General features: G+C 38.9%; 1 protein-coding gene across 2 annotated transcripts in view; it reads right to left on the reverse strand.

The window, feature by feature from the left end:
* Window positions 1–14081, reverse strand: part of LOC122163002 (netrin-4-like) — a 48017-nt gene that overhangs the window by 18036 nt on the left and 15900 nt on the right. For both annotated transcript variants that reach the window (XM_042823819.1, XM_042823820.1), the window contains one exon: window positions 10680–10943. In XM_042823819.1, the coding sequence (XP_042679753.1) occupies window positions 10680–10943 (264 nt within the window). The remainder of the gene's footprint in view (window positions 1–10679; window positions 10944–14081) is intronic.

The raw sequence follows: 14081 nt of genomic DNA on the forward strand, positions 1-14081 counted from the left end.
GCTGGGAAATGGCAGAATTAAACTATGCAATTTTGTTTTAGCCTTGAATGACATGATCAAATATTCATTATTCCACAGGACCCTGTGCTTACAGTGCACAGCACAGATGGTGTGAACACTCATGAACAATTATTCAGAGCAAATAGGAAAGTTTAGTCAATGAGAATCATCTAGGAGACTGCATTCTTAAGAGAAAATAGCTAAGAGGAGAGTGCAACAGGAAGTGACACTAAAATACAGAAATGGGATCAAAGGAAGAGAGAAAAACAAGTAGAAAGCTGAGTTGTTTCTCAGACAAGAAAGGTGATTCATGGATCTAAGTGGCTATGACTAAAGGACTAGTTAATGGGAGAGATATCAAGCTGTGAAGAGACCTCTTAAACTTACACAAGAGGTGAAATAAGGATAGAAGTGGCAGCAGTAAGAAACAAGAGAAACAATTTGTTCTTTTAGTGAGGAAGAGATAGGAAAGGTAGCCAGGGATTGAAGTCCAGGAAGGAACAAGAATGATATGTAGGAAAATGTCAGATAAATAGGAAATGGGATATCTGCTCAGGGAAAGAAGAATGTGAGAATCAGACTCAACACCACAGCTGCAGGCATGTCTCTTACTGCTATTCCCTGCTGAAATAAGCTGTCAGCTCTCAGGTGAGTCCACAAAGCAGGTTGTGCTCTGTGCACAACACAAGACCTCAGGATCTCACTGGAATTCAAAGATGATCAAATCATGGTAGAGAGAACAAAGAAATACAGATTTAGGGGGTACTACACTCGTGTTTTAATTTCTTCTAGAAAGCAGGGTTGAAGTCCAAGGTGATGATGATTGTATGATTATCACAGAAAAGCAAGGACGTGAAGGGATGTGGAGCTACAGGGTGACCATAGCAGAGATTGTGCTCTCGCTGAGCACAGTGTGGGTAGCAGGGAGCTGGCATCAGGGTCCACTGACAGCCCCAGACACATCACGATCAAGGTAATCAGGGCTATTCAGGAGGAGCAAGAGACAGGCCGAGAAATAAACTCACATTAAGCTGAAGTCTGATTAGTTTATTTCAGGGATTTACATGACTACATATAAATGTATTGGTACAGCAGGTGAAAGATTAAGATCCAAGAGATCTGCATCTCACATGTCGAATATTTCACTTTAATACTCAATATGTGACACCACATCACTCAATGCTTACTGATCTTTAGATATGAAAATATTTAAGCCTGTATGGGTTTTTCCGCAGTGTTCATAGCTGCAAAAATTTAGTACTTGAGAAATAATACAGAATTTGTTTTTCTAACACCTCTCTTCATCTGCTTCCCCTCATTACTGCGCTAACTCCGGTTGTCTCCAAGCATGGTTCCCATTCCTCGGAGTGTCATTCTGTTAAGAGTTGTTGGTCTGACTAGTTTGCTTGAAGCTGAGCAGCACCTTCCAAAACTGCAAATGGATCAGGGAAATAGGTGCACTCACAGACAGGCAGTCTGTGTGATCATACAAACTACTGCATTTCATAAAACCAGTCTGAAGTACTGTGTGCTCAACCTGTAATGGTTTGTGTTCTTGTAGTCCTGCTTTCAGATGCTTTCATAGAATCATAGAATCATAGAATCACCAAGGTTGGAAAAGACCTAAAAGATCACCCAGTCCAACCGTTCACCTATTCCCAATAGCTCCTACTAAACCATGTCCCTCAACACAACATCCAGTCTTTCTTTGAACACCCCCAGGGTTGGTGATTCCACCACCTCCCTGGGCAGTCCATTCCAGTGCCTGACCACCCTTTCTGAAAAATAATACAGCCAATTTCAGCCAAGGTTACTCATGTCGCTAATGCATGTGATGAGCTTCAAAAATGAAAACTGTAGCATTCAATCCTAATATCCTGCCTGCATCAAGCCTCCATTTTTCTAATCAGTTTTTGCAGGGGTTCAAAGTTGCTGATATACTGGCTGTCTAAGGATATTGTCAATCCAGGAAAGGAACACAAATTTTTTACTATATTCAAGGCACCATCATTAGACTTAGCAGCCACTTGAAAGCAAATTCTCCTTTTGTGTCTTGGTACAGCAGCTGTATTTTTAGACAGCAATTTCATGATATAAAATCTTTGGGGGCAATCACAATTTAAAACATTCTGCTTTCCTTACTGCTCCTTTCTGGGTTACTACTTTTTGCATCATGCCCTGAGTCATGTATAAACTGGACTGTGGAACTAAATCATATTTTTTTAAAAGTTGTTTTTTTGTTTTATTTTTCTTTTACCTTGGCAATAATATTTTTAATCCGGTTTAATTCCCTGATCTGACTCACAGCACAGTTGTGCTGTTACAACAGTCTGGTATTGCTGCCAAAGGATTTGATTTGTACATTTGCCACCTGAGCAGCTTGAGTCATGACACAGAGGTTATGGCTTCATGGATTTTAATGCCAGAATGATCAGTTCCAATCTTTTAGATCAACCTGCTACACAAAGCCATGAATTTCATCCATACAGTTTTTCCATGGAACTCAATAACATCTGGTTGATTTATTGTGAATAGTGTAGAGCCATATCCTGCTTTTGTACAGTGGTTTAAAAATTATATCTGGCCACCTTTGTTTACAAAAATTATTTCACCTGAATTCTGCTCTTCAGTGAGGAAATAAGTAGAAATGTTCCATCTCTGTAATACCTTTTTTCTAATCATTTTTTTAAACTCTGTTCAGCCTAAAATATTACCTCAAGCTTCCTGCTTTCTGATTGCCCCCTTAGTTTCTTATACCTTTTATCCTTTCTCTAAACGTTGTGGTTGTTGCTCTTTCTCCTGAACTATTCTCAGTCTATTTTATTTTTTTCCTAATGAATGAAGGTTAAATTTGGAAGCCTTCCAGAACAGAGCAACTGTTGCTGATTCGGAGAAAATGTTTGTCTTTGGGCTCTGTATTCACTTTGTGATGTCGCCAGAACAATTTTGGATACAGCAGTTTGCAATGACATCAGAGGCTGGTCCCTTACCTGCTTTTAGCAAAACAGCCCTTTCTGGGTCATTTTCAATGGTTAAATACAAGACAGTGCATCCTTCCCCTCTGTTTATCTCACAGCTCAAATGGGCTCCATTGTATCTCTAGATGCTGTGATGTATCTGTGCAGATTTACAATAAATTCTTCTCTATCAGGTCCTGAGGAGAGCACATGCAGCTTTTAAGAGGCCAAATAAAAAATAAATAAATAAATAAAATAAAATACTTTGAGTTTGTCAGGTTCTCAAAGTCTTAAAAAAAATAGGTGGCTTGGGAGTAAGTCCCAGATTACAGTCCTTGCTATGGGTAGGTTGATAGTTCAAATTCCTGCTCTAATCAGGAATGAAAAAAGCCATTATTTTCCTATGTCACTTGGTTTCTGGGGAAAGGTTTAATAAGTGCATGTGTCTGAAGACTGGTACACATATGGGTGCTTTCTGAGGGAACTGAATTTCTGGCTTGTACTTGGTCACTATGGCAAATTAAGTCCGAGGGAACTTGGCAGGGGGAAGGAGAGCTGGGACGCTGGTAGCAAGGCCACCTGAGACCATACTGGGTTTGGGATCCACAGCAGAGGGTGAGCTAACTGCCACAGTTCCAAATTCACTAAGCAGGTAATGGTGAAGAAAAAAAAAATCTGTGAGTGTTTAGCTGAATATTCAGACTGGCATCACTAAGCCCCTATCTGAACAGCAACAAAGGAACAGGATAAATAGACCGGAAGAGGTACAAAATCCATGCTTGATGTGAGGGGATGCAGCAGACTAACCTCAGCTTGGGACGGTTTCAAGACACAGCTCCATCCTCTGCCTGATTCACCTCTGGCTGTCCTTAGACACAAGCTTGGCTATTCTTCGCCCACGTTTTGCTCTGTTTTCTTACTGCTTTCTTCCTCAATGCTAGCTTGATTTTTATTCATTTTTGGGCTGAGCTGTCCATTTATTTTTACCTACAGTGCCAGCAACTCCATTATTGGTCTGCAACAAACTGCATACAAGAAACAGCTGTCACACCAAAGTGCAACCCCTGAGTTACAGCAGATCACTAGATCTTGGTGATTGTCTTAAGAATGGAGAGACCAGAAAGTGAAATGAGGCTTAATATTGTAATAGGTGAATACCTGAATCACTGTCTGAACTTAGATAGATTTCTGCTGGTTAAGCCATAGTGATTCTAGGGCTGTGTAATGAAAAAATCTCCACCACTCTCAAAATGAGCCTGTGAGCTCTTCTTTGAATTTTTACTTCTGTATTGAGTGAACTTGGCAGCATGCATAGCTCCCATTCAAGTGAAATTATGTTGAGTAATGGAACAGATGAAGCCAAGAGAAAAATAGTTTTCTGCAACTTCTCTACAGATGGTTGCAGTTTGGAGAGTGGGGGAAGGGCAGGCCTGACATAGCACCAAACCAGCCAAATTTGTGAGGAATCCGTCTGACAACAGGGAGAAAAAGGGAGAGAAAGTCCATGATTTAGCAGAAAACTTCTGCATTGAAGGAGATTAATTCAAAATCCCTAATGGGCACAAAACTAATCCCTAGATCCCTTCCAGCACAGTAAGTTAACTAAATCAAGGAAACGTATGTAGGATTTTATAACTTTTGTCCTGAATAATATGGATATATTTTTTAAATCCTCTGAAAACTTTCTACGTATGTTGTGTGCACCTGTCTCCAAATCACTTAAATGCAAACTCCACGTACTCACAAGGTACAGCTCTAGAAATATTTGCTGAAGTCACTGGGAGGTTCTGTGGGGTTGAGTGCATTGGCTGAAAGGCCTCGAATATCTTGGTAAAGGACTGAAAACTTTTGTTCTGGAAACACATGGGTGAGTTGAGGACAGAAACAGCATAGGCATCTGTTCACAAAGACTTAATGTATAAGGCCAAACACAGAAGCCTGTGGCTGTCATACCATAGTAACTTCCTAGTGTTGTGGGCTGTCCAACTTAACATAGAAGATGTACAGTGTGTTGAGTTTAAATGAAAGACCGTCAGAAATGGGCTGTACTGCAATGACGGAGAAGTGTTTGCAGAAAGCAGTGGCTGATAGCTCTGGGTAAAGCAATTTTTTCTTCCTCTCACACACACACACAGATTCTTGAAGCTTTAACATGAAAAGCGATTGTTAAGAGAATTGCAAAGCATATTTTACCAGCCCTAGGATATATTTACAAGTGTTTTCAATCGAATGTTTCTACTATCAGAGTTACCGTGGTTCTTTCACACAGATAACAGTAGCAGAGAACATAAACTCAGTCATTAAAACAAACAGAAAAACACTAATGAGAGCAATTAAGTGATAAAGTGCTTTTAAATAGCTCCTCCATTGATATTGCTTCTTATAAAGTTGAGTTTAAAGGCTAATAGTGTCAAATAGGAAAGTGTTTGCTATTCAAGAAATAAGGGATAACTTGCTACAAGTGATATGCATATTTGCATAGGAGGGCTTCCCTGAGACCTGATTCAGGAAAGCACTCAGGCGTGAGTTCAAACACCATTTCTAAATAGGCATGCTTTTCTGATTTCGGCTTTAGCAGTAGTAAAAGATATTCCACAACAGTAATAAAGTGCAGGAAAAAACTTGTTCACTTTATAATTGCAGAATTCCTGCTGGCTGAACCACTGTGTGGATCTGATAATCAAAACTGTGGTTATTCTCAAAACCATTCTCAAAACCTCATGTTGATGGTAGGGATGCCAGACGCTGTGGTGGCAAACCACAGGTTCTTAGTAGTGCTCATGGAGAACTTGCATGGACATCAAGTTAAGCACACTGAGCCCACACACCCAATCTGCAAGAAGAGAAGTGAAGATGCAGTATGCCATCATCTTCATTTTCAGGGCACGCCAAAGAAGCCAAATTAGCTGTCTTTCATAAGATGTAATAGCCCTCACAGACAACTCAAAAAGACAAGGGTGTTGATGTTTTTGGTTGGCCATAAACTAGCTCCTGGCAGTAACAGAAGTGTTACTTTAATATGGCAGTCTTCAATCTCTATGAAACAGCAAGAGAACAATGGGGTATATAGGAAAGATCCTGTTTAGATTTATTCAAGTATTCTTCAGTTAATATTCCCAGTGGCTTTTGTGAGAATGTGATAAAATAGGATCTTCTGGATGTGACCTACAAGAGAAGTCTGAATATCCTTTTCTGACTTTCTTAAAGTACTTGTTTGAGAACTTAATTTATTTCTTTCATTTAGAGTTATGGCTTTGAGGTCTATTTTCCCCCAGGAAATTAGGAACTCACTGAAGTTATCTGCAAACATTAAGGAGAACCTTTCCATGATGCTCCCCATCATCTTCCTGATCATCTCTGAACACAAATATCTGAAACTTTCTCATCCACCCACATGTTCTAGCAAAGTTTCTTTCAAAGTGCCTTAATCCACTGTGGGTAGCAAAGATGTCAGTGAGACCACTGTGTTTTCATGAAGTTCATATAACTCATGGCCACTCCATAATTTACATGATCCTGTGCTTTTGGATCATTATGGGCAGAGCTTTCAGACCTTGTTCAGTTTTAATTAAAAATATGTATGTATGTTGGCCTAGGCATCTGTTTCTAGAATTTATTCTACATGACCTAGAAGTTTTTTGTTTTTGTTTTATTTTAAACATTCCCTACACTACTGGCATAGCTGCTATACACAGGCTAACCTTTTTCTTAATTAAACCTACTCTTTCTGTTGCCATCTGCAACAGAGTGAGTGCACTTCCAAGCAGCTTTGTGCTAGATATCACACAGGATGGCAGAGCTTGAATCAGGTAATGTGAAAACTTCATTGGGGGATTATCAGTAGAACTGCACAAGATATTTGAAGAGGAGATAATATTTGCAAGAGTATGACAGCCAAGTTGCCTAGAAAATCTCTGCAGAAAAACAAGTTTTATCTTATGTAACCTACTTGAGACCAAACAAGGAATCTCACTTAGGACCAGATCCTGCTGCCTCTGAAGTAAGTGGAAAACTTCCCATTTGCTTCATTGTGGAGGACCAGACCCACAAGGAGTCTAGTTTGTCTGTATAAATAGGATAAAGAAACATCTGAGGCAACTTGTATTTCCTGGCAGTGAAGGTACCGAAAGGTAAAAAATCCTAAAGCTTTTGTCGAAAACATTTTAATCTACATTTGCTTTCCTCTGTCCATAGTTATTTCTCATGCACCAGAAAGATAATTGTGAAATGTTTGGCAAATGGAAAGGAATTTGGTCTAGATTCAGTATTCTGTCTGTGTGCACTTTCTGCTTTGTAAACATTGCATGTTCTGGAAGCAACCCTGGACTCAGATAAAATACATTATCGAAGCAGATTCTAAACCTGAAAACTGTTCCTGACTTTGCTGGAATTCAATAAAGAATCCATGCGTTACAAAGCAATACTTGTATACCCTGCAACAGCAGCATGTGGAACAGGAGTACTTCCCAATGATGGAAGACAGTACATTCAGGTGGACAGATCCTAATAGTTGTTTCCATTATAAGGACATATTAATGCCCAACATTTAAAAGAAAATGCACCTCTCTAGTTTCTGCACAAAATGCAATGTCAATAGACAATTTCCTGCACTGACAAAGGAGCTACCTTAAAAAAAAATGAATACTACAGGTTGTGAAATTCAGAATTCTATCCTTAGCTATCAAAAGAAGCTATTAAGTTGGTATGGCATCCATGTCTCTCTTGTCTTTGGTGTGAGGAAAGAATACAGAAGATAAGAAAATACCACTGTTTCTAGCAACAAACTCCAAATTCAAGATATGTTTGCCCAGAAGTTTCTTGCCTATTGCTTACAGTTCCCATCTTCATTTCCCACAATCTCTCTTCTGTCTGACATGATATTCTTGGTAGTTAATAAGGGAAATAAGATCTAGATAGATTGCATTGAGGTGGCTGCATAACTCATTACCAAAAAAAGAGGACGTCTGCTGTCCAACTAAGGGATCAAAGGACATTTCCATTGTATCCTATGGAAGAAAGACTACATTATTCTTGCTCTACTCAGTTTTTGCTAATGACCTATGAGCAAATAGAGTATGCAGAACACTATTTCAGATTCCAAGCTAAAGTAATTAAATCCCGTTTGGAGGTCAATCTGACAATTTGCGTTTGTGTTGTATCATTAGATTCCATGATACCATGGCATCTGTGATGGTAATTGTCATACAGCTGCATTTCTTATTGGCATCCTCTATCAAAAATCTAGAAGAGAATGGATTGTCATGTCTGAATCGACAGATCAACAAATAAGCAGATGATTAGCAGATCATCTAATAGTAATACATCATCTATTCCCTCCAAAATGGAGTTGAAAAGTGTTGGTTTAAAACTGTCAAGAAATGTGCTTTAGTCTTCTCCATTATTTATGCTCGTATAGTGTTGGTATAGCAATGGTACCATTATTACAAATGGAAGAGATTTTGTTCAAGATAAGAAAAGCAGACTTACAAATGAGCACAGTTATGTATCTCCCAAGACTTAAGTGCAGAATGATCTCAAGTTTTGGGCCTATCCCATGGCAAACAATTACAGTTGTTTTCTACATGGACTTGTTTTTGTTTTTGTTAACTACAGGAGAAAAAAAAAGAACAAACATCACATAAAGATTCTGAAATCTTAAGAGACTGAGACTGCTATTACCTATGCCTTTCTGTGGTCTGTATTTTTCCAGCATTTTATTTATGTACTTGAAAGCAGACAAGGAAACACGAATCTGCTCTGCCTTCATGCTGTGATATCACCCATGCTATCCATACAAAAAACTGTCTTGAGACTTTCTCTGCCCGTGTATTTGTTAAATATTAGATATGGCCAGCAGAATGAGTCAGTGTTTGTTTTTAACATCTCTTTTCTCTGTTCTGCTTTAATCACTATGGGAAAGCAGAGCACTTTCCACGTCTCTACTAAGAAAGGAGAATTACAAGATGAGAAAGATTCCTGTTATAAAGTAGTTTGGCTGATATGAAATGTATCATTGGTGTTTTCCAATCAGCAGCAGAGGCCTTTTCCTTCTGCACATAGGCAAGGATGTTATCATACCATAAGATGCAGAGTTATATGCTTACCTAAATGCCCTCCTTCTAGTGGATTTTCACTGTATAAATGAAAGAAAATAGCAGTAAAATAATATGATCAGCTTTACTCCCAGCTAATGTGACCCGGGAAGTAGAATTTTCATTTTCAACCTCAGCTCTCTGGTCAGTACAAAAAAGAAAAAACCAGGGAAGTATACGGTAAGAACCTTCCAGTTGTATCAGCAGAAAGAACATCAACTTCTAAGATCACTGGGGGAAAGGGGACAAGAAAAAGTCACCTTATTTTGGCAGACAGTGAGAAAGAATTTTCAAACTGTCAAAGTGAGAAGTTACTGAAGGATGTTGTTGAATCTCTTTCATCAATATTAAAAAAAAAACAAACAAAACCAAACCAACAAAAATAGTTCAGCAGGCATTCACTTGTGAATGGCTGAATGGCTTAGGTATGCTTGATAATACCTTAATGCAAGGTCTTCTACCATTGTCTTCTCCAGCCCTCATCTAGAATTCTAGAGGTAGTTAAAACTCTGGAAGGCTTTTCTCACTTCCTGCTGCCCTTGAATTCCTGATTAGACAAAGACTTGATAATATCTATGGATAATATCTGTGCCTGTATTGGATACTGAGATGCATCCACCCCCTTGTCTCCTGAGACATGACTCACTCTTGAAACGCGTTTCATCAAAACTGCTTCACCTTCTGCCCCATGAAGTCACTGATGGCACAAGAAGATTCTATTCCCTTGTGATCAGAAGAGAAAAAGATCCAGCCACAGTTTACAATGATTATGTCAGTAATACACACAATATTTTTGTTTTCCTCTTCTGATGGGCAGTGTTTGTTCTTCTACCAGCTGTATTCATTTAGACTGTTATTCATGTACTTGGTTTCACCATGTGTGTATTTAACAGTTTGCAGCATGGAGGATCTTCAAACAGTTTTTCTCCACACATTTTGTCTTATGTGGGTCTATATTAGTAGTTATCAGAATCTGATAACATCTGAATGTTAAAATACTGTAAATTAGCTCTGTACCACAGATGGAACAGATTCAGAAATGATTTTGCAAATATTGCAAAAGTCATACAGTCCTAATTATCTGTTCAATATCTGCATCTGAACCTAGAAAACCCAAAAGGAAGACAATGAATACACATTCCAGAAGAAAATAAACCAAACCATCCATCAAATGGGACAGAAATTAGCTGAGGATGTACTTCTTGGGTCTATTGGGTACACCAGGGACTGAAAACATGAGGGTTATTTTGGCTTTCAAAACCCATTACAGAGACAGATATCCTACTGGAACAGTGACATCATTGACTAGTTTAAAGTGGCTTGAGCTCTCTCAGTGATGTATGTGTTTTGACAAACCTGGATATTTGGTTAGCATCATTTCCCTTTGACCGTTATTACACTCCTACTATATAATACTTGCAGCTAAATCAAAACATAGACAGCAGTAATTACCAACAAATAGCAACATCTAAGTATGCATATAAATACTGAACAGGGGACAGTTGTGGTGCTATGGAAGAATATTCCCATGAAGTTTGGCTTCTTTTACTTTTTATTTTAGGTTCTAACAAATTTTAAGCAAATTGAAGGATACTAAAGTCTACTAAATGAGTGAATGTCATGAACTCACCACATTCTCCACTTCTCCCGTCCTGTTGGCAAGTTCACATTCTTCTGCATGCCCATTGCAAAAGCAGCTGCCCCGGATGATCAGGTCGTAAATAGCATAGTGGGCAAACCTCTGAGGTTTCTCTACCAATCCCAAACCACGGCATGGACATTCCTGCCTTTTTAACAAAAGGAGGCGGAGGTTGGTGAGTTTCAGGAGATCTTGAGCCTCAGGACTGTAGGGATCTTCAATCTTGTTAGATGGAGTTAAGGCACGATAGATCACCTGAAATACAGAAGGTACACACTCAGGAGAAGATGTAGGAGTCTGCACATGCAGAAAACATTTGAGGTGATGATCAGGAAAAAGTAATAGTTCTATTTAGAAAGCTCCACATGAAGTTGTCTGGCTGTGAGTGATCCCTGAGCATGACCACAGTTACCAACCAATTGCCCAGCCACAGCAGGTGACTGTACCTGCTTTCATCCCATCATATGTGAAATAGGAAACCAAGGCTTACTGGCATTAATACAACATTAATGCCATCCAAATTTTTCGAAACATTTTAAGCACATGACTCTACCACGAGTTCCAGAGTCAGGTAAACTAAGGCGCTAGGGAGATATGTGACAGAAGTGAGAACTGTGACCACACTTTTGGCATAATCCCTTCAGCCATGCACTAGAAAATACAAGTTGGCTTAGGGTGAATAGGCATTGAGAGAAACCAGTTTTCAAACAAAGCAAGCAAGCCAGTTTATTCATTGGAAAAGAAGAAATAGCTACACTGCAATGAGCTCACAGGACCACAGGGCTTTGTGCCTACCAGCTGTCTGCAAGTAGTAACTTCGGGTTCTTTAGCCCTGTCTTATAAGTGGTGACAGTCTCTGCCTAACTCCATTATGGGAGTGAAAGGTTTGTTTCCATATGGATTCCTTATGGAAACCCAAATATGGGTTTATTTTTCTGTTTCTTTCTTTCTTAGTTGGTGTACCAAACAATTTAAACACTTGTAGCATATAAAATGTTCTTTTTGTTCATAGGAGCCAGAAAAGAGCTTGTGGTACATGAGTGAAAGAGAATTCTGTTGGATGTTGATGGCACGTGGGGAAATAAATCTCCTTAAATCAACAGGATCAGCTGCCAGGCTCTGCACAGAACTACACCTGTCAGTAATGCAGTGAAGGCAGCAGTACATTTCCCACCTCCCTGCAGCATTTTCTGTTTGGTTAGCTCTGGTCTTCCTTTTAATTTCCTCCTCTTGTACTGTCAGCTGTTTACAAAGCTACAGATACCCACATTTGTGAGATCAGAGGTGTCTTGTTTGATAGAGCCATGGGCAGTTTGCCCAGGCTGTGCAATGCAGGTGCCTACATTCCCCTGACCAAAGAAGCCATGACAAAATAGCCTAGGCCTTTCCACAGCAACGTCTACATTCCCCCAGTCAATGGAACCATGAGAAAATGGCCTAGTCTGTTTTGTCCAGTGCCCAGCATTTCCTGTTATTGATGGATTCAGAGGACAAAGACCAAATCTCTTCTGTCCTTTCCCCTAATCCCGCATGGTCTGGTCTTTTTGGTGGAAGGTAATTTTATGTACCTCCCTCTCCTTCTTCCGAGTCCCTTGTGGATCACATAGAGGTGGAATGGTTTCTCACAGTCCCGAGCACCTGGTGATGTACAGACACACATCCTCCTACTGCACGGGTGAGCCAATTCATCCAAGACCAAAGCAGTGAACTGAACAGAATTGCTCTGCAGACCTTCTAAGCTCCAATATCTCAAAGCAGGTTAAAAGCTAACTACTGTGAGATTATTGGCTAAGAGTCCTTGCAAAACTGTTTTAAATTGGCATAAAATAGAGGAGTCAAGAGGTAAGGCAATTGTAACCAGTTTTTATAAGCTCCATTCTCACACCTGACTTCCATGTCTGTGGCATCTCTTCAGGAGAGTTGCTTTGATATTTGCTTAGAACTGTCAGTGGTATTTGTGAGTAGGGATATTTATAGCTTAGATGTCCCATAGGAATTGCAACATTTATTTAAGAAAAAATGAGTCTTCCATTCCAGTTGAGGTACAAGAGTTTGCTTGTATGATTAATTCATGACATATTTCTGTCAGGAATAAGCTCAGCGGTGAGGCTGGGTTTGTTCATCCTTGTCTCATCCAAAGAAAGATTTGTCAGATGTTAAAGATCTGATTTGGGTGGCATAACATTTGTGAAATCTTTTGGGAGTGGAAGTTATAGATGTTCTTCTTGAACTCAGCATTAAGAAATTAGATGTGAAACAGCCAAAGATATTGAGGAGTTACTTAAAAATATTTTGTGTCAAGAGAGTTAAAGTAATTTTGTTTTGCCAGTCTGAGTCAGTTTAGGTGAGCTGCATTTTGCATTGAAGCTGCACAGTTTTAATTAGTATCAATAACAGCATTGTTTTACATATGCATAAAATTTGGAAATTGAATTTTCCCCCTCTTCGTAATTAGATTAATAAATTTAGATTAATTAGTAAATAATAACAATGAAATAAAATTAATAAACTTAGATTAATAAACTTATATCTGTAAAATTCTTTTAGAATCCCTAGATGTTCAATGCACGTAGAATTTAAAAAATAACAACAACAGGTCAAAGACAAGAGTTTGGCAGTTGCAGTCACTTCTACATAGATGTTTGAAAGATCAGATTAGATATAGATCTAAGTCTTAATGAACCCATAGACTCATAAGCTGGGAAGTAGACTCATAAGTGGGAAGAGATGCTCCATCTCTCCACTGTGTTATTTATTCTTCTGTTTATTTCACCAGATTTTATTTTGCTTTCCGAAGCCTATAAGGGACACGTGGACATTTGGCTTATGCCTTTTGCCTAGCTTAAGAAAAACAGGATGCATTGTTCATCTCCCAGAGATATCATGCAAATTTGCAATCTTCCATTATATTCAAGTAAAAAAGATTGAGACAATGTTATGAAAAAGAAATATGTACTAATAATTAAGATGCAAGCTCTGAAAAGAGTTTCCCAGTGATATTCATCGTAAGGCCATTTCTCATTTAAGTAAATGTCTGTGTGGTATCAAGCTTCATGGAAGTTCCATTCTTTTTTTTTTCCTTTTTTTTTTTTTTTTTTTTTTTTTTTTTTTTTTTTTTTTTTTTTTTTCTTTTTTGCTGTTCTAATGACTGTTCTAAGACTGTTCTAATACCCCCCAGCCATTTCTCTTAGCATCTGCGTGTAGTTTTCATAAAAGCAGCGTAAGCACAGAAGAAAATGTTGGTGACTGTCTGTTAAGGGCTGAACAACTTAGGCACAACCTGGAAATATTTCAGTTTCCATGGAAATGTGTGATGCACCTTTATGGGCTCAACCGTCTGTGGAAATACATCCTAGATCCTGAGTTTCCCTATAATCAGGGGCTGACACTGGA

Source organism: Centrocercus urophasianus, unplaced genomic scaffold, assembly GCF_019232065.1.
Source record: "Centrocercus urophasianus isolate 14NV4802_14NV808 unplaced genomic scaffold, USGS_Curo_1.0 seq_22, whole genome shotgun sequence".
NCBI classification, from domain to species: domain Eukaryota; kingdom Metazoa; phylum Chordata; class Aves; order Galliformes; family Phasianidae; genus Centrocercus; species Centrocercus urophasianus.